Source organism: Larus michahellis, chromosome 9, assembly GCF_964199755.1.
Source record: "Larus michahellis chromosome 9, bLarMic1.1, whole genome shotgun sequence".
Classification (NCBI taxonomy): Eukaryota; Metazoa; Chordata; class Aves; order Charadriiformes; family Laridae; genus Larus; species Larus michahellis.
The window spans coordinates 10,836,625-10,861,320 of NC_133904.1; the positions used below are offsets into that span (position 1 = coordinate 10,836,625).

General features: G+C 39.9%; 1 protein-coding gene across 8 annotated transcripts in view; it reads right to left on the minus strand.

Moving 5' to 3' along the window:
• ADAMTSL3 (ADAMTS like 3) overlaps positions 1-24,696 on the minus strand; it is a 199,159-nt gene that overhangs the window by 61,320 nt on the left and 113,143 nt on the right. For 7 of the 8 annotated variants that reach the window (XM_074600807.1, XM_074600805.1, XM_074600804.1 and 4 more), the window contains 4 exons: positions 17,868-17,994; positions 7,970-8,044; positions 2,438-2,595; positions 1,336-1,447 (listed from right to left, as the gene is read on the minus strand). In XM_074600807.1, coding sequence (XP_074456908.1) covers positions 1,336-1,447; positions 2,438-2,595; positions 7,970-8,044; positions 17,868-17,994 — 472 coding nt within the window. The remainder of the gene's footprint in view (positions 1-1,335; positions 1,448-2,437; positions 2,596-7,969; positions 8,045-17,867; positions 17,995-24,696) is intronic. The other variant, XM_074600811.1, reaches the window with a different exon arrangement.

Here is a 24,696-nt window from a genome sequence, read left to right on the forward strand (position 1 = left end):
TGGATACCAAATCCACTTTAAGATAACAGGTTAAAGCCAGGCAGCTGCAATACACCCTCCCTGCATGCCTCAGTAATATGCCATTCTTAACGCTACTACTTCCATGGGTAAGCAGTAGCCTGGTTTCTGAGCTGCTTCAGTCACTGGCCTCTCTCAGGACTGCCATCAAGAGTGTCAAGCCCTGCTGATAAAGGCACCAGTTTCATGTTATAGACACGCAGCTACAAAGTATGGCACTGAAAACACTGTCAAATTTCAAAGACACTGACACGTAGCTATAATTTTCAAACCATAACACCAGTCTGAATAAGGCTGGATTTGAGCCAGTAACTTTGAAGGTAAATGCGCCCCTTGAGTTGCTCAGCGTTTACACGCAGTCCTCAAAAATAACTGCGATGCTTTACGCTTCTTCCCTTGTCAGATAGGTCAGGGAAAAATTCAGAAATGCAGTGCAATGGAATCATCAGAGGACATGTATTGCCACTCGCAGTTCCAGTAAGAATCACGCTTCATGAGGCCAAGTATCTCATAAGATACAGTAGTTTCCTGCGGGATTACATATTATATAGGTACATTGTCTGCATTTCAGATTAAAGTGAGGGGCAAGTGCCAAAATGGACGGTCCATCAAAAGATCCCCAGACTCTGCTTGTGCTTTAAACATGTATAACTCTTTTTACTCATGTCCCAAGGAACTACTGAAACCATATTTATACTCTCCAAGAAAATCACTACACTAGTATCACTAGTATCCCAGTCTGGTTTTCATGTGACCTGGGTGATGCTGGCTGAACTGAAATAGCTATTTACAAGGTCAAGCACTCCTCCTACCACAAGGCCATGTGTTTTGCAGACCAGACATGACAAGCAGTGGGCTGGGCGGGATGAGCAGTGACAGAGCCGAGCCGCGCTTCATCTACCCATTGCTCTAAGTTTAAACCAGGAGGAGACACGACAGCACATTACCTGCTGTGCTAACTGCCACCAGGACTGACTGTCTCAGATCAGACAAAGGTATAGATAGTAGCTGCTCTTTAAATCCTGTTTACTTATTCTGCTTTCTGTGCAACTAATTTCTAAACTACGTGTTCTAAATCATATCTACTACTGTGGCCAGAAATACCTTCTTCCTTCATCTCTCGATTATCCTTATTTTAAAATCTCATTGTATTCCTTTGCTTACTTTCTCAAAATATCCTCAATGAGCTGTCGTCTTCCACTTTGAATGTGCAAAGAAACACAAACATTTTATCAATGAAAATGCAGAATGAAGGTCGTAAATCAGCCGCTTTTAATCTTCAGCTGTAAACGGTCCTGAAGAATTGCCATTACTTACCTCCTCCACACGTCACCGTGCAGGGGAAGAACTCTGTCTGTCTCCACTGATGACTGATGGGCTGATAGAAAAAGAACTGAACCACACTCTCTTTTGATCCAGAGTACCTGGTCTGTAGAAATTTCCATTACAACACATGTGTATACTGTACTCCACTGTTCATGTCATTTCAAAATGTAATTCATAGCAGTGCAGAGAGTAATATATAGCAGGCGTAAAACCTCTAGGAAGTCTAGAGTGACAATTAAATTTAAGTTTCCAATAGTCAAACACTTGCCCGTTGCTTTGTTTTTCAAACTATTCAAGCTACTAATGTGACTATTTGATTATCTATCCTTGATTGGCAAAGTTCCTAACTGTATTCTTATGTCTTATCACTTTCTTAGCAAAATTTTTAAAATTTGATGGAGAGGAAAGCCTATAATTGATCTAAGCACACTGGTTCATATTCAGGCAAATCTAACTGCATATGTGATATTGGAGTTGCTACTAAATAAAAACTACTGAAAGACTATTTCTACAACACAACAGGTAAAGCCAAGTGGTGTGATAATACTGCAACACCTGTCGTTTCCAATGGAAAACTCTATGACCATCTTCCTTTGGCAGTCAAATATTGATATGTCTCTACATATAAATATTTGCACATATGATTCAAGCCATCGGTATGTGGTCTGGGTAGAAGAGAAATTTAAAAGGATTAGAAATGGTCAGTAGCTGGATTAGGAATGTCTAAGGGAGATTGCAGGGCGCTGCTGGAAGCAATGCTCAGATTCAGTAGGTGGCAGTCTTCAATTGGATTAACACCAACCCACTGCACAGGATCACGCTGTTAGTCTTGCTGTAATATTTAAAACAAAAGTCCTGGCCATTTTTACTGTTAAAGATCCTGTGGTACTTTCCACCACAGCGAAGACATTAACCTCGTAACATTTTACTTTGTGAGGATATACTTAGTATAAATTATCCCTGGGCTGTAATTAGGGTTTCTTATTTGCTAACTAAAAGATTTTATTGTATTGCTACAACCTGATGGACAGCCACCTACTCTGTTGCACACACTTGCAATATTTTTGTAGATTTGTACATACACACATCCCACCTTGATAATGAAATCTGCTCCAAGAGGTCCTTGAATCTTTATGATTTCCCTGTCTGTACTCTTCTGAAATTCAACAGTTGTATTTTCTATGACAAATGTTCCAGGAGCGTTGAAACTGTGCTCTCCCTTGTCTCCTTGTAGCGTCTTTGACTCTATAACTGAAGAAGAAACATGCAATTAGTAAACTCAAACAGGGTATTTTTTTATTTTCAAGGAAGTCCGAAAGTAGTGTTTACAACTTTGCCTTGCAAGTAGCAGCTGTATACGCGCGTTAAAAAACCACACAGGATATTTGTGAGAATATTAGTGAGATTATAGGCTGATACGTAGTTGCATGACATGTTAGCACAGGAATATCTGCTTGAACACACTATTCTTTTGTACCAGAAGCACTTCTGAGACAGTTCTTCCTACAACAAATGCTCTGTATAGTTATAAAGCAATAGATTCAGCAGGACAAGCTGAAAGAAACTCAAAACAGATAGAATCAATACACAGAAAAATAACTCGTACTTCCACGCAACTCAAAAGCCTGGCAATTTCAGCAACCAGTCTCCAGAGAAGGCTGAATGGTGTCAAACTCACCAAACACTCACCTCGATACCTGTATCATTCTACCCATTCCAGGGGTCATTAACTCAACTTTGAACACTTCCCATGTGAGCAAAAAGCACGGCCAGGAGGCGGGTAGCTGCAGCGCTGCCGGGGGGATGTCCCTTTCTCAGAACAGGTGCTGATGAAAACCCCTTTTTGAGATGTTCTGCACTCCTTGGAAACAGATTAAACTAACAGCCCGCAACCTCCAGAAGACAGACGAAATATTTAAGGATTGAGTCACTTCCAGCACACTGACTGAACTATAAGTGGACAAAGCTAAAGGAAGATATTCATAATGAAGGTAGACTTTTGGGCTCTGCATAATACAGGGTATAAGCACAGCAAGATGCATGACTTGAAATACGCTGGTCTGGTTACAATCTATCAGAGCACTGCACGAGAAAGGCATGAATCTCAGATGAGCTCAAGGCTAGCTAAAAGGAACCTTTTGACAAGCTATAAATACGCTCTTTCTCCAACTACCTTACCTTTTTTGGTACTTTAAACAGAGTTACCTAATTCAGGCTAGATAATTTAGATTAAGAGCATCTGTTTTTACCTGCACTGAAAACATACTCTGAATGCTGTAGTCCATCTGCTGTTTTCTTCCTTAAGATCTTTTAAGTTACAAATGCATTCTGGAGGATCCCCACCAAAGACAGTGAAGAAATTCCAGAAGAAATTAACTTCCTTGAAAATGTACCGACATTATCCCCAGTTTCTAAGCATTAGAAATGCGCGGGTATAACAAAGATCACATACACGGCTGGAAGGAAGTTTAAGGAAGGCTAGGTCTCTAAGAAATGACTTTATGTTGATCACAGGGTAGAAATCTAGTGGTGATTCAAATATGCTTTGTTAAAGAGAAAAAATAAATCTCTGGGAATCAAAGTGCCCCATTGTCCAACACTTTTCCATTAGGAACAAATAGATATAAACAAATCACAGAAAAAGCAACGAGCGTTTAGACAATTACAACATATTTTTGTTTGGCACTTTTATGGAAGTTTTCTTCCCTGACTGCATTACATCCAGAACTCAGCATTCTTGGGTTAAGCTTCTGCAAACCTTGATCGCAAACTTACACTGCTTAACAGTAAGTATCAACACATGGTGCCTGTTATTCTGTCATTTTGTTGAATAAGAGTCAAATCAGCAAATCTTAGGTACTCTCAACTCCGCATAAAGTCAGTAGGGTCCCCAGGAGTACAGGACCCCTTTGAAACTAACATTTAAGATTGCAAAGCAAGACATCTGGCTGTCGCAAAAAGATGTTAAAGATGTTAATTTGGTGACCTGAGCTGCATTACTTTACAGTCTTTATGCTAATTTTCTTAATAAAAAAATATTTTTTATGTTTTTCTAAATACAAACCAAGAATATCATTCTGCAACCAACATGATAACTTGCTGAGAGCTGACATACATTTATGTTAGGGCTACACTAGATTTGAATCCAAAGCGTGTGTTTATTTGCAGGGTGCAGCTGCAGAGTGATGGTCTGTATCTCTGGAGGTCGTGTCCGTGAAGTTTAGAGCAGCTGCCCAGGTTTTCCCAGAAACGTGTCACGGGGGGAGATGAAGAGCTGTTCCACGGCACTGTGGTTAACCTCTGATGCAATGTATTCCTGCTCAGTAGTATCTAGTGCTTGTCATCACAGGCTTCTAAAACAGAGTGAAACCAAGCACCTAGTGTATACAACACATACGTAACATAATCATTTTTATTCAGGAGCAGTTCCCCGCAAAATCCCTATGTTATTGATTTCAGAGCAGTACCTGGGAACAAAGGTTTCACCAACTGGCTTACAGACAAGGTTTAGAAAAGAATTCACCAAACATTTATTCGTTCTGCAGGGTCCTGTAATCCTGGAGAGGTGGGAAGTTTGACTTCAGGAGTAAGCTTCCCTATCCTAAGCTAGGGAAACATTTCCTTGGAGGGTCTTTAGGACTCCTGACGTGCAGAGGCATAAGGACAGGGAATCCTCCTGAGTGCTCACCTCTTTCTTTCTGTGCCTAACAAGATAATTACTGGTGTCAAAGACCTACAACTGTCTCTGTGTTACTTCCCTTACCTTGGTAAAAAGATTGTTTTCCCCATGGAAACGTCTTGCTCAGCTGTGGATGGAAGATCCACCACAAAAGCCTGCCACACTCTCAGTGGCAGGCAGGAATAGGGCAACGTGGCATTGGGAACCCGCTGCAGGTACCTCCCTGCGTAGGAAGGTGCATGGAAGAGTTCCCCGGGAAATAGCTCCTACTCCCAGTGCAGGAAGGAGCAAATCATGTTGTTACCCAAAAGCACTTTCTTTTCCACGTGATTCATTTGTAGACAGCACAACACAGGGGCCCAAAATAAAACACGCTTTCTTTTCAAAACGCAAGCAACATTGCCTTCCTCTTAGCATCTATCAAAAGACAAAGCAGCGCATGGATGTATAGCTTAGCGCTGTCAAGTAATGCAAAGCACGGCAAGCGGAGGAGAAATTGACCAAAGGGGAAAAAAAATATTCAGTTCCTTTTAGTAAAGTTTAACCTCCCTAAGTTCATGAACTCAGTTATCTAGCATTAGCCACTTGTGAAAATATTAGCTTCTGGTTTTCCTGTTTCTTCTGCTGGAGGATTAATTTCAGGGAACTTTCACTCTTTCTTTTGATTCTAATGCTCTTAAAACAACTGCTAGAAAAGCCATAATATAGTCCAAATAAAAAACAAAACCAAGACAATGAAACGTTTTATTCACAACCATTTTTGTACTAATTATTTGGTTATTTCCTACCGAATCATTCACAAAATCCAAGCAGACACAGAAGAGGGACCTATTTGTAAAAAACCCAAAGTAACACCTTTGCTTTCCGAAGAATCTGTCGCTTGTCTTAAACTGTCCATACAAACAAACAAAACGCTTATTCTCCACAGCTACAAAGAAATATAGTCTTTCCTAAAACACTAAGCTGCTGATTGTAAAACAATGTTCAGAGCATTTATTTGTTTCAAATCTGTTATGCGCTGCATCTCCAACCGCATTTCCATTTTTGATTAATCCAGCAGCTGTGTTTCCCTGGAACAAGGGCAGATCACAAAGCCCGGCACGAAGCGCAGAAGAACACAAGATAAAGGGAAAAGCGCCAGAATGCTCCGTAGTGCTCTTCAAGCGTTCGCTCTTGCTGCTGACTTTACTTGAAGAGCAAATATATACTGGCAACAGGAGGCAGTATAAAATTCTACAATAAGTAGTCCCTGCTCCACCTGTTAAATTCCACTCCTTACAAGCCAGGTAGAAAGTCCCTGACAAATGGGGCCTGTAATTATAGGTGATTATTTTTTTAAATTCTGCCTTTAATTATATCAGCACACCCACAGAGAAGTCAATGAAGTTGCAGACCAAAGATCACTTGATATTTTCTGTTAAGCGACAAACACCCACAAACATACATTCACAGTCAGAAAGGCGAACAAGCAAATTGTCCCAAAGCACATCCCCTGGAACATCGGTTCTTGAAAATCTGGCTGTGAAGCCAGAAGCAATTTCCATCCTCCTCCCCACAACAGCTCTCACTTGTTTTTCACCTCTGTCATTTTGAATATTTTAGGTAACAAATGTCTAAATCCTCACAGATTTGCAAACAGATGTGCTGGGGGAAGTGGTTAAAGGAACATTTCACAATTCTCGTCCAGCTAGCTAACAAAGGTGATGCCAAGCCACAGCTTCTTTACGGAACCACCCTGGGTAGGAAGCCAGGAGCGCTCTGTACTTAGTTACCGAGTTGCTGCTGCATTCCTCAGGAGCTTTCCAGAAATCCCCCAGGAGCCACTGAATCTAGTACTCTTTCCTCATACGAAGCTGAAACAACAACTTCCTTCTGCAGAACTACTTAAGAAAGACCAAGAGTCCTAACCTTAACTGATCAGGATCACTCCATACATCCCTTGCAACAGTTTTACATGAATATTATTTATTTCGATATAAGTTCTGCTTTGTACATGGTTGATATCAGCGTTCTATCTAGAAGCTATTGTCATTCTGGAGCTACTCTAAAGTAGTAGAAGTCTTATCCAACTTTTTCTTCAGAAGAAAATAACAATACGTTCTTCAAAGCAAACAAATAGGTGAGCAATTTTCAAATCAAATGCATTTCTGTCTTCTCTTTACATATCTCAGAGCAGCAGTCATCCTTTTTATCTCTATGATTCAGGCTAAGTCTTCCACTGTTACTAACAAAAAATTGTTCAAAATGTTAAATGAATGGTTTATTTCTTTGTTTGTTACAGCAGCAGCACTTATCATTGAAATTATTAGTTCTTTGTGTAAAGCAGCCTTATGGGTAAAGAAGTTATCACAGATACTACTGTCAGCCTTATATAGAAAATATTAGGAAACAAACGTCTAACAGAATAGCAAGCTGTTTCTCATAGATGGTATGTAATGACCAAAAGTATTACAAGGAAACAGGACTTGTGTAGTTTCTTTTATGTATTTTGTTTACCTTACCTCATTTCTACCTAGATTACTTTTGGTGTAACTCTGCTTGCTGACCGAGTGTAACTTCAACTGGACCATTTACACTATCGCAGACTCTTCAACAGAAATCTGGCTCTGGGCTATACAAGTGCTATCGATCCCACAGATAACCCTTTGAAAGTAAATTTGACATAGTCTTTTGCATGTAGTTTAAGGGTGTACTGTATTTTAGACGTCTTATCTAAGAACTACTTGGTTTAAATAAATTTAGAAACCACCAGTATGTATACTATTTCTTTTTACCAAGTGGACTTCCAGTGCTCTGTAGGACTACCTCCAGGCTGGATAGTAAAGATGGGAAGAGGAATCAAGGTCATGATCGTACCCATATTCCCAAAGTCTGTATGAGTTCAGATACAAGCTCCTGTTTTTATCTTCTGCCTACGAATAAATACATGAAACAGCTCAGTCATACCAAGGTGTGCTGGTCCTTTTAGGGTAATTCTCACACTGCGACTCCCATGTGGTACAGCAATCACGGTTTCTTCCCCTAGGAAAATTAAAGAACTGCGTTAGAAGTTATCTCGCATCAGGGAATTTGCACATCACACAACTAGACTGAAAACTGTCAAACGTGTCTAAGAAAATATTTAACAGGTTTCACAATTTTTCTATTAAAAATAATCATATGTTATTTTATTAAGTACAGTATACTGAGTCGGTTTGCTATGCTACGCAACTATTAGGACCTACGAATGGACTTGTAAATCTTTCTTGCTATTGGAAAATTATTTGCTATTAACAAAAACAACTGAAATGTCAGTAGTGTATTAGGAACATATTTACACTCTGTTGTCCCAGTTTTATTTCCTAATCATTGAATTGACATAAGGAATCTGCTAAGCAGTACTTCCCCCTTGCAAAAATCTGCAGCTGTTCAGTCTCATTTTGCCCACACCTCATTTCCTGCTGCAGGTCACAACTTTAATAAGTGGCAGGACTTACAGGAAATAAATCATCTACTTAACACTAACCCTTAACCAATTACAGACCAGTTAAGAGCAAACATATATTAGCTATAATGTGTATGTTATAACAGAGTGTCTGCATCTAACTTACCATATAAGATCATTCCTTCCAGTAAGAACCTCAGTTTAAAATTAACCAGCCCTGGTTTTAAACCAAACCAGCCCTGAATAGGACATGTCAATACAAAACAGCTTTTGGCTGCCTGAATGGCCTCTTCGTATATAAATGTACAGCACACTTACTTCAGTGCATTTTACAAAGGCAGAAAGTTATTACTTTCCATTTCAAATGTAGGAAATCCGTGATTTGCCCAAGCAAACTGAGTTAACAGTCAAATCAATAGACCAGAGCCTTTCACGCCAACAAGAGCAGGGTCTCAGACGAGGGCATGCACAGTGCACGGCAGGGATAGCCACAAAAGGACGAGAGAAGCGTCCAAGCAACAAAGCATTAACGTGCTGTCTCCCATTTCTATCACAGCCCAACCACAAATCCTCCTTGAGGCAGGACCGGCAAACGTGGGCCCATCGCAGGTACACCCTGCAGAGGGGGCTCTGTTCAGCGATGGTATTAATGTACATCTCGGGGCCTGGGTAATTCAAAAATTACAAATTTTTTAATTCAAAAATTTGCAAAATTAAAAAAAAAGTAATGTCAAATTCAAAAAGTAACATCGGTTGAAGGTCAGTGATACGCTGGCTCCTGAATTACTCATACAACATTTAGAGGAAGAATATTTGAGCTTAGTTTTAACGAAAAAATAGTTGAAGAATGTTTCTTTCCACTTTAAACCGGACCCTTTTACAGTAGACGCTAAATTATCGGCTTCTGGTTTACATCCCCTTAGCATAAGTATGAAATCCTGCCAAATGTTCAGGATACTTCAAGCAAATACAGCAATTATTTTTTCTGAAATAAACACCTTCTTACCTTACAGTTTTTATATCGCCAATTTCTAGGAAGGTCATTTAAATATAACAATTTATTTTGGACGTAATAAAATATGATCTTTATTAATTTCATACTTGGGTATTCCACCAGAGTGCAAAATACTACAGTAAGAACAATAATACAGTTAAGGAGCCCTGGAAAAAACATTAACTACTGAACCACTTAATATCTTTTTGCATCTTGGTTTTTCATCAGGCGAATTGCTAAAGATAGTCAGAAGGTAGTGGATGTGTATATCTTTAAAGTAAGGAAATAACTACTGAATTCATATGTGCTCTACAGCATTTGAGAGAAAGCAGGTTTGAGGGGCCCATCTGTCCCTACTTGGTGAGGAATCGTATCCCGTCTTGACAACCAACCAGCAGTTACCGCACAAAACCTCAAATAAGAGTCTGATTACGACCAGTCCTGAATACAGGCAACTGCTGTTTTGAAGTGGAACCAAGGGCACTCTGCGCTGAAGGGACGAGGCCCAGATTTGCAGATGTGCAGAGATGTGTAGGACTGCTCCTCCTGAGAACAACCCGGGTCGTTCTGCTGTGCTTCCTCCACCTCCTTGCAGCAAGCTCCGCTCGCCTCGGCAGGCCTTGTTGATCCCTTTTCAGGATGCTTCACATTCCTTTAGCTGTACTACAGACATTCCACCCTCACCGAAGCACTCTCTGATACGGTCCAAAAGTCTCATGGGGGTGCTAAATTTGGTGTTTCTCTGCGGTGGAGACAATATTACCAGAAAGTATTTTATTTGCATTAGAGGAGATGACTAAGTTCACCGCCACAGCAATGTTCAACGTTCAACCTCTGCAGCCCCACAGACCTGTCAAGAAGTCTGACAGCAGGAGATTCTTGTAACCTGACTGAGATAATTATGACCTAGGGCAGTCTTTCTATGACGTGAAGTAAGTTACAGGAAAAACTAAAAGTGAGATTTTTGGAATTCTGAACAGAGATGGGGAACTGGAAGAAAATGGGACAGAGCTGACCTAAGGGACTCCACCTTCTCCTGAGGACCGCTTTAACTTCCTACGAAACAGTAGTAACGATTGTCCAGGTCTGCCTCCAAAACTATATATTCCAAAGGTCTCTGGTTCTCAGTTGAAGGAGATAATTCATATTCTTAAAGGAACACAAGGCCCCTGTAAGCCCATGTAAAAATGGTTATGCTGTACATTTCCCATTAAATCAGTAGGATCCACATTGTTAAAAGCAGTGAACTCTTATGAAAACGTAAGGGGAAATTACTACCCTGAAATCTACATTTAGAATTTCTAATTATCTTCCTCCCCCCCGTACTATTTACGTATTTTTGAAAGTTAATTGCTGACCTTTGTCTAAAGATGAAAACAAATAAGCCCCAAACCATCTGGAACATGCAGAAACACTAGACTGTAAAATCTGATTTGAGAGTCATAAAGCTCACCTTAAAAACTGAGAAACAGGTTAGATATTGTCTTTCTGTTCTAACAATGTTTCTGCTGTAGGGATTCTCAAGGGCACGTGGGTCATCATCTTTCTCCAGCACCTGCTTGAAATGGGCTTTCAGCTCCTGCCCGGGGACTCTCTCAGCCGATGTGTGTGCACACACTACACACAGTGCTTGCCGGTTAAGCTCCTGGATTGCTCTTACTTTAGATGGCAAGGTTTGATCCTGTTTCTATGGTGTTAATGTGGATTTAGATTTTGGATTTCAATGAGAGCAAGATCAGACTCCCTGCTATGGTAAGACTGGGAGCTAATCCCCAGGATCAAAATAAAGGAGCCACATTCCTGAGCTCAATCCAATTCAGCAGGTTTTATTTATTTTTCCATGTGGGCCATGGTGGACCCATTTACTGTTTCACATATGGGCCAATTGGGATTTTTCCCTCTCTCCTCTTACAGTAGGGCAGAAGGTTTATTTCAGGCCTATAAAAACTGTTTCTTTCCATGTATTTGCTCAGCACTTACCTACTGGTCCTCCAGTTCTGTATGAAGGCCTATGTGCTCTCAAAATACAAAGAACAATAGTCCAGGAACAACTACCAGCACAAGGGAACTAAAAAGCTTAAAATTTTTGGAGTCTTACTGCAGCACCTTCCCTCATCCGCTCTCACATTAGGCATCATTTCAGAAGACGTTGGTGCTGGGTGATGTGCTGACCTGCCTAATGACAAGAATTTGTGCAAAGCCAAATACATACTCCTTAGGAGACACCTGAACTAGATAGGTATGTGCTACTGAAAGCAGCAGTTACATATCTTGACCGCAAAAGTCACATGGCAAATTCTGTATGGGCATGTCCTTTCTGTCCTTGAGTCCTTCCCTCTCCAGCCACACACTCTTCCACTCCTCTGTACATCCATCCCTCTGTCTACAGGTCCTATGACTGGAGTCTGCTTCATCATCTGAGAGTGCCACTACTTTGAATAGTTGACTAAGTATTTCTACGGTGTGGTAACCTGCTTTTGAGACAGACAGGGTGGCCTCAACTCATTTTAGTTACATACTTCTTTCCACTTCCGGACACCTCTTCTAAAATTTGTATGCACTGGAGAAAATGTACTAAGACACACAGTAAGCAGTCCATCAAGAAAACAGTCCTCAAGGAAATGCTGTGCAAAATAAATAACGAAATACCCAATGTTCTCACACAGCAATTTCTCTGAGTAAGACAAGAGAGATCAGGAAAGTAAAGAAGGAGGCTTCATACTACCTATAACAGCCCCAAGGAAACCAACCAAAGTAAATGGATCTGTAGATTGAAATAGTTGCTGCTGAAGACCCAGCATCCACGCTATACACATTGCAGGTGCTTCACGTTGAACTGACTCTAGTCTGATTTCGTAGCTGTTGGAGAACATTACGGGTTTTTTCTGGGGCACATCTTCTGGTTTAACTTAATGCAAAAAAAATCCAGTTTATGCTCTCCAAGACCACTCTATGATGTGAACTGATGAGCAGTACGTTAGGACCATGATGAAATTTGCTTCAAAAAACATACTCCTTATCCAAACTGAAAAGCTAATGTATTGGCATTCTATCCCTCCCCACACACAGTTTTCCTGCCAAACCAGTCCCAATTCCCTCTTCTGGCTCTACATACAGTTGATTTTCCCCCTTCCTCTCTGAGTGTTTCTGACTCCATTTCCCACCCCAGATTCCTTATCTAATCTCAGTCTTCCGCTCTTCCTCGTTTCCATTGACCCGTTGTATCTGTACATCCAGTCCTAGGCCCTCCTCCCATCATCTCATATCTGTCTTTCCTTCACGGTATGAACATACTGACAAATTTTCTGTTCAGCTAGTCTCATTTTGTCTTTCCCTCTCCTCATGGAATCTCATCACCCTCAGTCATAAGTCTGAAGCTCAGGAGAGTCAGAAGCTCTCCACAAAATCTCTTCTGTAATGCCGGATTGTGAGGTAGAAGGTATCATAGAGTTCATCCCATGGTAGCCATTCTACACGACAGCAAAGCAGAAAGCAAAAGCAAACTCAAAGAGACTTTTTAATAGGTTAGTTCTGGAAGAGCAACATGTTTATTCTAAGGACATATTACCTGTTTGCAGCTAGGATGTGTAACAAGCTACAGCACACTTAAAAGGACAAGTTTTCAGAAGCGTCAGCTGTTAACATCCAAAAAGCCCCTACAGCGCCTGAAGGAAAAGGTTTCTGTTCTTTGGGGTTTTTTTGAAGGGTTGTAGTATAGTATGTGTTGATGTTCACAGATATTGCAAAAAGACTTGTCCATGACCAGAAGACCAGTGCCTGCCAAATTTCAAATCCCTGATCTGTGATCAAGTCCAACAATGGGGGATGTTAAGACATATTAAAGAAAGGTTTCAGGAATGTTTTGACAGTGGGAAACAACATGTTTTTCTCTTCTGTGTCCTTGGAACATGCTGAGTTGTTTTGGCTGAATTTTCTCCAAAACATTCAGCACCTGGCATGGAAAGTTTCTGACCCAACTGTTGAATTTTGGCAAAAAATGATTCATATAAAGTGAAGTATCAGGCAACCCTGACAATGGGGGTTACTAGCTCCATGCATATTGATTTCAAAGAGGGAAAAAGCTGCAAGGCAGCACGCTGTCACAAAATTAAGTCAGCTGATGATACTGAACAGGGAGCCTTGCAGAAGGCCTCTCTTTAGATAAATGACCAAAGTGAAAGTAGGTTTTAGGTTAAGTGCATTTGGGGAAGATGACATACAAACACGTGACAATAAATGACCAATGGTAAATTACACAAGTGTCATAGGAAATAAGACGCATGGCAAGAAGACATTAAAACAGTTAGAAAGCAATCGACATTGAAACATTTTGCTTTTAGCAAAAAGTTAAGAAAGATAAAACTTGCAAGTATCAAACAGTTTGGGAATCAAATAAAACCAGATTAGGACAAGTCTGTGCCTTCAACTTCACTCCTTGTTAATGTCAGAACCAGCATCTTTTCTTCTTCCTTGGTATCAGAACCAGAACACTTTCCTACCATTCCTTGCCAATAATGGTGCAGAAAGCAGACATCAGGGCCCAATCCTACAATTTTTCCATGCGCACAAAGTGCAGTGGAGTTAATGGGAGTTCCATGCATATAGTACTAGAAACATCAGGCCCATGATATCTCATTTCCCAATGGGACGGTACATTTTACAACCTATTACACTTTTTGTTTGAATATCATTAGTCAAATCTTTAATCATTTTACCAGAATGTTAGAATCTGGCTTGCTGGCAGAATTCTAACTTTGTCTTTCAAAGGCAATTAAGTGTTAGTGGAAAAAATAAAGAACTTTTGAAATGACAGTTCATTTCATATTTGCAAAACAGTAAGTTTTCTTTCAGTGCTGTTTAGCTTTCTGATCAAAGACATTCATTTTATGTGAAAACATATAAAAAAAGATAATAAAACAAAGTGAGTCCTTTATGAGAAATCATTTACTATCAATGCCTAAACTTCTCTTTTTAAAATAAGGACCAAGATAACTAGGCATTTTTATTTTCCCTTATGTCTCCTTTTTTGTCATAAAATAATCTTTGGCTCTTGCTTTCCTTCCAATTCTTTAATTTGCCTCATTGCACAATAAAATTTACATCCTGCTCACAACCTTACAAGCTCCCTCTTAAATACATGTCTGTCATGTGTCGATATTTTACTTCTCAACACTAGCTCTGAAAACTTCCAAATGACTGTTTGGAAGATACTGTGTCTCCCTTCACTCATACATTAGCAGAAAGAAAGCATGACTTTATTTCCATATTTCCTTCACACAGAGGATGATTATTCAGAACTGCTTCCATAGTTTGAACAACTTAACCCAAAAAAGATTTTGGCGCTACCACAATACCAAGAAAATCACCAAAATTTCTGATTTTAGTAGCACGTGTACTGTTTTGCTTACATGAATGGCCATTTATTCATATAAGCTAGCCTACTGTAATGTAAGATAAACCCAAAACTTGACATAACTGACATCTTTCCCCAGAATAGTCTTAAATTTTAAAAAACTCCTCAAGAGCCGCTGAATTATGACAGAGAAAACAATGAACCATGGGTATACTTCATAAACAACTGACATCATCTACATGGACTTGTGCAAAGCATTTGACACTGTCCCACACAACGTCCTTGCCTCTAAATTGGAGAGACATGGATTTGACAGACGGACCACTCAGTGGATAAGGAATTGGCTGGATGTTCAAACTCAAAGAGTTGTGGCCAATGGCTCAATGTCCAAGTGGACACCAGTGACGAGTGGCATTCCTCGGGGGTCAGTATTGGGACTGCTGCTGTTTAACAACTTTGTTGGTGACACAGACAGATCGAGTGCACCCTCAACAACTATGCCAATGACACCACACTGTGTGGAGCGGTTGACATCCCTAAGGGAAGGGATGCCATCCAGAGGTACCTGGACAGGCTAGAGAGATGGGTCTGTGCAAACCTCATGAAGTTCAACAAGGCAAATCCTGCACATGGGCCAGGGCAATCCAAAGCACAGAGGCTGGGCAGAGAACGGACTGAGAGCAGCCATGAGGAGAGGGACTTGGGGGTGTTGGTTGAGAAGCTCAATACAAGCTGGCAATGTGCGCTGACTGCACAGAAATTCTTTACTGTGGGGGTGGTGAGACACTGGGACAGGTTGCCTAGGGAAGCTGTGGATGCCTCATCCCTGGAGGTGTTCAGGGCCAGGCTGGATGGGGCTTGGAGCAGCCTGGTCTAGTGGGAGGTGTCCCTGCCAAGGGCAGGGGGGTTGGAACTAGACGATCTTTAAGGTCCCTTCCAACCCGAACCATTCTATGGTTCTAACCTGGTCAAGGCAATAGAAGAGACCTTCCACCAAGTGATGTCAGCTGTAGTTAGTTCTTACCTGTGTGAGAATACCACAAGTGAAATTAAAATTTTCTGTCGCAAAATAACAGTTTCAAAACCAGATCCCTTTTACCACTTTGTCTTTATTGTACTTACATACTAAGCAGCAAGTAAATGTGAATCTTTTTATTTCACTTATCATGAACTACCCAACCAGATTTGCCAGTCCAACAAGTTCAGTTTGGGTTGCCTTGGAACTAGCAAGAGGGTCCCCGGGAATAGCCCTTCTCCAGAAGAATCTCTGTTGCTGTAAAACTAGAATAGACAATGCAATTCCTTTCTGTTCCAGCTGACCTCCATATCAGAAAGGGGAAGAACTATCCTGTACATATAGCCTTATATAGCTATATCTATATATACCCACATGAAACAAATACAACTTGGTAATACTACAAAAATATTATCCAGTCTTTACTGCTTCACATGTGCTTGCTCTGTGCTGACCAGAACCTCTGAGTATTTGATAGGACAAAGTGAATAAAAAGGGGCCCTCCGTGAAAAAGCTTTTTCAGCTCATTACAAACATTCAAGACGTTTTCTCAGTGTTTCAGGATGAAAAACTTTATAAATTGCTGGACTACATTCTCCCATCCATGAAAAAGGCCTCTAGTAAACACAAGGCAAAGGCTGACACTGATAGCCCATCTGGTTCATAAAGAAAAGGCTCTTAAACCTGTGCAAAATTGTTCTTTGACTTTAAAAGATGCTGCCACAAAAATATTCTACTTTTTGATTTCGATTACCTTTGTTATACATATGTATTGAATTAAAGAAATGATGCACCTGCACAGTGTAGTATAGCCTAACGTGAAACCTTGTAGATCAGTACAAATAATCACGCTGTAAGGTAACAAGCATTAAGATAACATACATTTCACTTCAAGTTACATACACATTGAAGCATATTGCAAGCAGTGGCATTGAAAAACCCCCTGGAAATATTTGTATGCACTGCAATGAGAATTAAGCATGATTCAACATACAACAGCTCTTTCAAAGTCAGGGCTCGAGTGAAATATTTGCAGGCTGAACAACAACAGTACTAAAACATATGCAGCTGTCAAAGGCAGGTGCTTCATCCATTTAAAAAAAATACCTGCTTGCATTTGAATGTTGAGTATTGACTCTAAGAGCACCAGATCATCACCTTTGCATCTTGTGGCTCTGCAGGAAGGTAACAAACCCCAAAGGCTCCATCTCCCTGTGACAGATGCACATTGTGACTTCAGAAACAGAAAAAAATACATGTGAGGCAAGTATCTCACATGATAAACACATGGGACATACGCTGCGAGATTACAGGGAGCATCATCTGTGAGGGTGGAAAGCTCAATTGTCAGAGGCGAGCCTCTATTGACAAACCTTGCCTGGATATCAACACAGCCAGGCTCTCAGACTCCAGTAAAGGGTCTAGTTCTGACACCCCTCCTCTCTCATATTTTCAATACTACTAAGCCTTACAGAGTTATTCGCAGTAAGATGCTAATTATTTTGAGAAAGAATGGCAGAATTTGAGCCAAACACGTGCAAAAAGAGAAGAAAGTATTATTCCCTTTCACCTTTTGCATTTTGTACCATACAAGTAGTTAGCTTGCCTCTGAAGTTCAGCTGTCTTTAGATACTTAAAAACGAAAAGCAAAGTTAAGTTGAAAACCAGGCACTTTCAATCACGGGCCACAATTTCCATAAAACCACCTATAAGATGTTTCCATGATTTAAAAACATTGCTGCAGCATCACATATATTGCAACATGAGGATACCCTCTAAAATAAGATGTGCATCTTGATGGTTATTCCTGATAGAATGAATTGAGTAGGTCTATAAAAAAAATGCATATCTCAAATTCTTTCCTAGCTATACCCTAATGTGTGGTATCCCTCATGGAATTTCAGTAGACTAATCTAGCACAGACTTTAGAATAAGTAGCTTTTGAAAGCTGCAAACAAGTATATAGTGAAAAGGTCAATACTCTGCAATATGTATGTTATTATACAAGCAGAAAACATAGTCAAGGATAAATTATCATAGGATCAATTTGCAACCTACTTTTTTCTGGTGAGACATGTGCCTTAGCTTGTCCCCTCACAAGCCTGCACGTTGAACCATCTCCTGCACAGATTCCACAGTTGTCTTCCTTGGCATTGCTCCCAAGTTGTCGATCACAGCCTACTGCCTGCCAACATCAACACCACAGTCAGAAGGAGGGCAAAGCTGTAGTAGACGTGCTCAGGTTTCTGGAATTTTATTTATTATGTTATCCTTTTGATTTTATGAGCTGGCCTCATTCTATCAAAGCATATCTTGCTATTTAGGATTTTAAAAGCACACTGTCATTTCCATGATTTTAATGATGAACCACAACAACTGATATATTAAGCTATTCAAGCATAGAAAACACATGAATCAGTTTCCCACTACTTATGTGAATGAATACCATTGAGCGTTATTCTTTCCAACACAAGGGACAACTATGTTATTTACAATTTGTTTTTCATCACCTGTTTAATTATGTCTGAGAAAGGATTAATGCAAGGAAATAACCCAAGTTAAACATTTAAAGGGCACTCAGACTTCAGCTTCACAGACAAGCAGCTGTGGGCAGTGCTCATAATCTAATGTCTTGGCCGTTCAAAATTTAACTGGAATTCCTGTAGATCTCCTGTTCGCCATTTACATCAATGTCAATCACATATACATTTGCTAACCATGTTTTAAAAAACTTGGATTATTCAAGATCTCACCTTTTGATTTATTTTTTTGTTTCTGAATATGAGACACAATCTATAAAACTTTCCAATGATTATTATAAAAACACCCAAATTTAAACACTGCCAAAAATTCCCAAAGCAAAGTTTTTGAAAAACCGTCAGTTGAAAACTCTCCAAACTATAATGAAAACATTTTTCTGGGTTTTCCTTTTTCTTCATATCAGTCACCCTACAAGAAGCATGGGAGTGCGAATAGGACGACAAAGAAGAATAGACAACATTGACTAAAAGCACCTTCTTCCTGAAAGGGAGATAAGTATTTAGTCTCACCTATCTTACCCTTCACCATTTTGTAGATTAAATTTGCAGGGAGTGCCAAATCCTGAGCAACGTGTTAAAAAGCTAATCTGGAGCTTCAAGTCTTCTCAAGTCAGCCTATACACCTCTTATATCCACACATCCCTGAGAAGTGCAGCTAATTCATCATGGACATATACATTTAATCAAACTCCAAACTGACAAATGGATAGAAAGCACTCTGGAAGTTCACGGTTAAAAAACAGCGCTAGAATTCTGAAATTGGCCAGCACGCTTCTCTTCCTATATAAAAATGCTTGGAAGGGGCAGTCTTAGCTGCCAAGATCCACTGCATCTGCGCTATGCCAAAACTGACACACGATCCCCTTGGAGAGGTGAGGATTGAGTCTGCACATGAGAGGCAGGGTTGGGTCTTCCAGTCTCGGAGTTAGCAGACACAAACTGCACAAATCACGCACATCCGCTGCCAAACACGGGGAAATGCAATCTCGAAGTTTCATGTGTCCATAGAAAAGACATCAAAGCAGCCCCAGCTCCCACTCCCTCCCCTTATTTTCCCAATTCCCTTCATCCTGCATTCTTGTAAGAGGCGGCCATTATGGATGACAGTTTATGGTACCTTCAGTTGAGAGACATCCTGCACTGAGAGCATCTCCTTACTGAAGGGTTCAGATTTACCGTAGAGATCTGCATTAACAGCAGGAAATTATTTTATTCCTGCAACTGAAGGAGACCTTCACCCTGTGTAGCCCAGCAAAGAATTCATTTTAAAAAGAAATAAGCAGCTTAACTGAAATGATTTAATGTTACTGTTAAGTGATGCTAAAAAAAAAAAATCAGTTGTAAAAAATGAAGCAAATTAATAAACATGTGTGAAATCAGACCATCTCAGAACAGGTGCTTACTTACTATACAGAAGCTATGCAGTAATATAATTATATGATAATTCAGGATTGGATTAAAGATTAAAATATTTTCACCTGAAGATGGTTTATAACGTTAGCTCTGGGTTCATCACTGACATGCGGAAAATAACAAAAGGAAAAAAATTTATCACCAATTAGCATTGAGAAATGAACGAAAACACCACCATTTCAGAAAGAGAAACTGACTGGGCCACTCTGTGAATCAGAAAGCAGCTAGAATTTCAAGGCGTATAATAGTAAAATGCTCGACACCTTGGCCTTAGACTTGACAACTCTCTTTCCATTCCCAGCTCCATAACAGAGTTCCTTCTTGACTTTTGAAAACTTCCTGTGCTTTTCAGTTCCAGCCTGTTGAAGGGGGTGTAACTGCAATTCCCCACCTCACAGGGATGTTGCAAGAATAAATCTCCTAAAGATTCTGAAACATTCAATGGGGGAATGATGGGGACCATACCAGTAGTTGGGAGAGTCCATCTTTCTCTCGGGTAGACTTTTAAAGTATTTATTGCTCTCCACTGCTTCTCTTGTTCTTAGTCACACAAAGATTCTACTAGCACAGAACTACTGCAAGTGTAATCTCTCCCCAGATCTCACAAACACATTTCCATTTCGTAGCGTAATCTTATTTTCTAAATATTAAGAATCCGTTTATTCACTCATCAATTAATTCTCAAAGGAAAAATTAAGCTGTGTGAGGAACTGCCATTTTTACTAGTTTAAGCTGTTGTAGATTTGTAGGGTACAGATCCTGCAAGCCTTTAGTGGGAGAAGGGTATTGAGCAAGCAGAGTATTTGCAAGACCAGCCCATTAAAGCCCAACATGACAGTAATAAACATGCATACCGAGCTATTGCACGCAGTCACTATGCAAACAAACTCCCGTTGCATGTAACAAAAATTATACAACTGTGCAAACACAAGGCACTATTGTGTCCAACATGGAACGTAAGAAAAAAAGATAACCAGCACAGCAACATACTTGAGAGGACTGTTTCATATAGTATTATTGCTTGTTTTTTAATAATACGCAAATGCCACAGAAATAAAACAGGAGTGCTAGCTGCAAGGGACCTGGATGTGGGAAAAGCTTTACGGGTCCCCTGCCAGCAAAGGTGGTGTGTTCCGCTGGATGCATTTACCCTCTGAGGGCTTCCTCTCGAGGTTACGTTTATATCAACTGTTATGAATATAAGTATCGAGCAACGATATCCTGGAACACAATTTAGAAAACAACTCAAATTAGTATCACCATTTAGGCCCGAAGTGAGCGCAGACATTCAGATTTTGTTTAACATGAAGCACCCCAAAATTCTGCGGATTTTAATTGTGACAAGCCTCAAATTTAGAGCTAATTGAACAAGTGTTACTACCCTGGGATCTTAATGAGGGAACGCTAGGGTGGGGTGTATTTCAAACCTGAGTGTCTAGAGTTAGCCTTTTTTAGCTGTTTGTAAAGCCTTGATAGGAAGCAGTATTTCTCAGAGAAGCCGGACAGCCACCGATCTCACCAAATAACAGGGAGCTGTAAGGCACAGCTTTGGAAATCAGCCCTTAAACACACGTGGGTATTTTGACACCAAACATTATCAATTCAAGGTATTCATATTTCAGCCAATAACTATTAGAAAAACACAGCGTTTGATGGAACGTTTTGAAGAGAGCACACGTGTATTTGCAAGCAAAGCTGCAACAGGGACAAGAAAATGATATACGGCAGGGGCCTTCCTCAGCTCACGCAGCACCTCAGCAAGCCAAAGAGCTCTGATGATTTTCACGATGAAGGCGTTTGTTAGCGTTAATCTACCCCACATTGCTCGCTGTTTACAGAGCAAAGGGATCAGCTATAAATATTACAGGCAGGTTGGGAAAACATCTGCAGGCTTTTAGGGCATAGTCAGAAATAATTATATTAGGTGATTTTAACGCAGGTTGCATAAATGAAACAAGTGATAATATGAACTGTGTAATGGAAGGATTGGGACCCTGTCAAGTTAAGAAGTCTGCAATCATAAATACCATCATTCAAAAAAAATGATACAAGTATTGTAAGGACTAGGTTGTGAGCTCCTCAGACAGCAGGGAGAATATTGAACAATGCATAACAAAATGAACAATAAGCGGAAATTTAATATAAAAAGAGTGTTGAGGAAACGGGTACTTTGTGCATTTAATAAATCAGCCATGATGGGGTATCTATGAATTTGGATATGGCAGGATTATTTTCAGAAATATGTGTGTGACCCGTGAGTATTTTAGGACAGAACCTGAATATGTTATTTGGCTGTGTTCTTCCAAAGAAAAAAAACAGAAACATGACAACAAATACTACTGGTTTCTCACAAGCTGCTAGGGTAGAAAGCATCTGATTAAGCAGCGAACAGAAAAGCTCATCTGCTTCAACAAACGTCTAAACTCAATGTCAGTATGCCAGTGCTATTGTGAAAGACAATACTGAAGAGTGTTAAATATTTCGTAGCATGCTTAGAATAGTTCATGGAAGTTCAGAAAGGCAAAGGAAGAGCAAAAGGTCAGGGTATAAAACATAGTAATACAGATGAAAGAGAAAAATGAAATTGCTGCTGATATGTTAGAGGTGACTATGGACCGTTACAAATATTTTTGCAAATACGAATCCAAAAATCACTCAGAAGCTCCCACAGCTGTTTCTCTAGCTATTACTTGCTTAGTAGGGTTTCAGCTGAGGAATTAGACTTAAACCAAGAAATTAATATAGCATGTTAATGTCAATTTGCGAAGGTCAAAGCGTGGTCTGTTAAATTCACAGATCTTCCTTTCTCAACGAGATGTTTATAATTAACTGTGATGAGCAAACAGACAGGACTGCAAGGTGACAGATTTTTAACTAAGATTCCAGTACGGCAAAAAAAGCACTACAGTGAAAAACCCGGCAAATCCCAAACCCCCTTCAGAGTCTTCTTTTAATCAACATAAATACAAGCAAGGACTAGAATTGCCAATGCAGAGCCCCATGCAGGATCAGGATTTGAAATTTCAACTTTTGCTTGTTAAACCATTGCTTTAGACCTCCTTAACTTTGTTATTCCCTCAACTGACCGCTCACCTCCAGCTGCAGGCACTCTCTTTCAAAACAGGCACGACACCTTTTTTTTGTAGAACACATTCCACAGAGGTGAGTTATCAAGTATAAAAATATTACATCTCAATTATAAAAAATGTTTCTGGGATGCTAACGACTCAGGATGATATGCTTCAAATAAAGAACCCGAAGATATACCTACGCTCTACCAAAGAAGAATACTTAAGGGAAACATGAATAAAACCACAGATCTGTGCATAACAAGCACCATTTAAGTGTTACATGCCATTATTACTATCAAAAGCATGAAATTATATACGGCAACGTATATAATTATATACAATATTTCTCTTTAGAAAGGGCTGCCCCCCTTCTACGGCCCTCTGGAGCCAGAGATGCAGGTACAGCCAGAAAAAACAAAAATACTGAGTTCTCCTAATAGAAGTGGCCACAAAAGAATAAATCACTGCTGTTTTTATTTGTGACAGATACATAAATTCTATGAAACATTAATACTGAAGTTGCACTAGTGCCATTCTTTCTCTACCTACTGTGTGTCTTAGACTAAGCTTTTTAGCAGACAGACCATTTAAACATTCAGCGATGTATGCGTTAAATACTACATCATTTTCTACTTTGACTAATAAATTTTTGATTGGTATAGACTCTCATTTATCAGCAATTCCATTAAAACGGTAAGTTAAGTTATGTTTTTCAGTGTTCTATGTTCACTTGAGGGACTGGCAGCTCAGTGTCAGGGAGTGATGCCCTTTAATTAAGGTGATTGGGTTTAATAAAATAAAAAGAGAAAATCAATTCAACCACTTCTCAATGTGACATAATTACCGTCCTTCCAGAGCTGCTGGGCAAAGCCCACAGTGCTCGGGGGAAACCAGATGACAGCTATTCTGAGTACATTCGCACTCGTGTGCTTTCGTTGGCCTGGCTATTTCAAAGGTTGCACGCCCATGTGCACTCACGAAATAGACTGCTTAACACAAACATATAGAAGGCATTTAGTGAAATTCTGCAAAAGCAGAAAACCCAGGAAATCATTTAAGGGGAAGTGCCCAATGTGCTTAAAATGTAAAAGTAATATTAACATTTCTGCTGAGCAAGGAACTGCACTGCAGAATGGAGAAACAGAGATGGTGATTACGCTTCTTCAAAAGAATGTGATAAAGTTACTGTAGAGAAGACCCTTTCCCGCAAGGGCTGAACAGCCTGTAGTTATCCCAGTACATATTGCCCAGTAGTTCGTGTTTTAAAATTGGCTAGCAACAGATCTGTTATAGTAGTATCTCGTTAAGGGAATCCTGTATTGGTTGGACCACTGATCTGCTGAATGGCGGCAAAGACTATATGGACTAGGGGCAATTGGATTTTCGCTGCCTATGAAATTTGTCAAAATGTGAAAAATACAGAATGAAAGTAGACTATTACACCAAACAGATTCAGTGAAGTGATGTGACAGCCCTGTCCTCAGCATGGCAGTACTTGGTTTATTATAACCAAACTATTTATTTCAGCCTTACAAGAGATCAGAACTAAGATAAAAATGGAACAAAATCATCTACACAGTTTTAAAGGTTATCAGCATTGCACAAAATCCAAGATAACCTTAGAATTATTTCTGGCAATAATATCTCCTCCAAGTCTGGTGACTTGACTAAGAAAGGCCACATGTTCTATTTCAACATTTACTAGTAAAAGAAGAAAATAGGAAAAAATGCTCAAAAAGATACATCTCTGTTGCAGTTCATTAGAATCGCTCTCAAAAGGGAAAATTAAAATCCTCAGGGACTCGGTGAGAGAAAAAGGATTTCTATTTCTACAAATACAGACACAGCACAAAATCCCAAGCT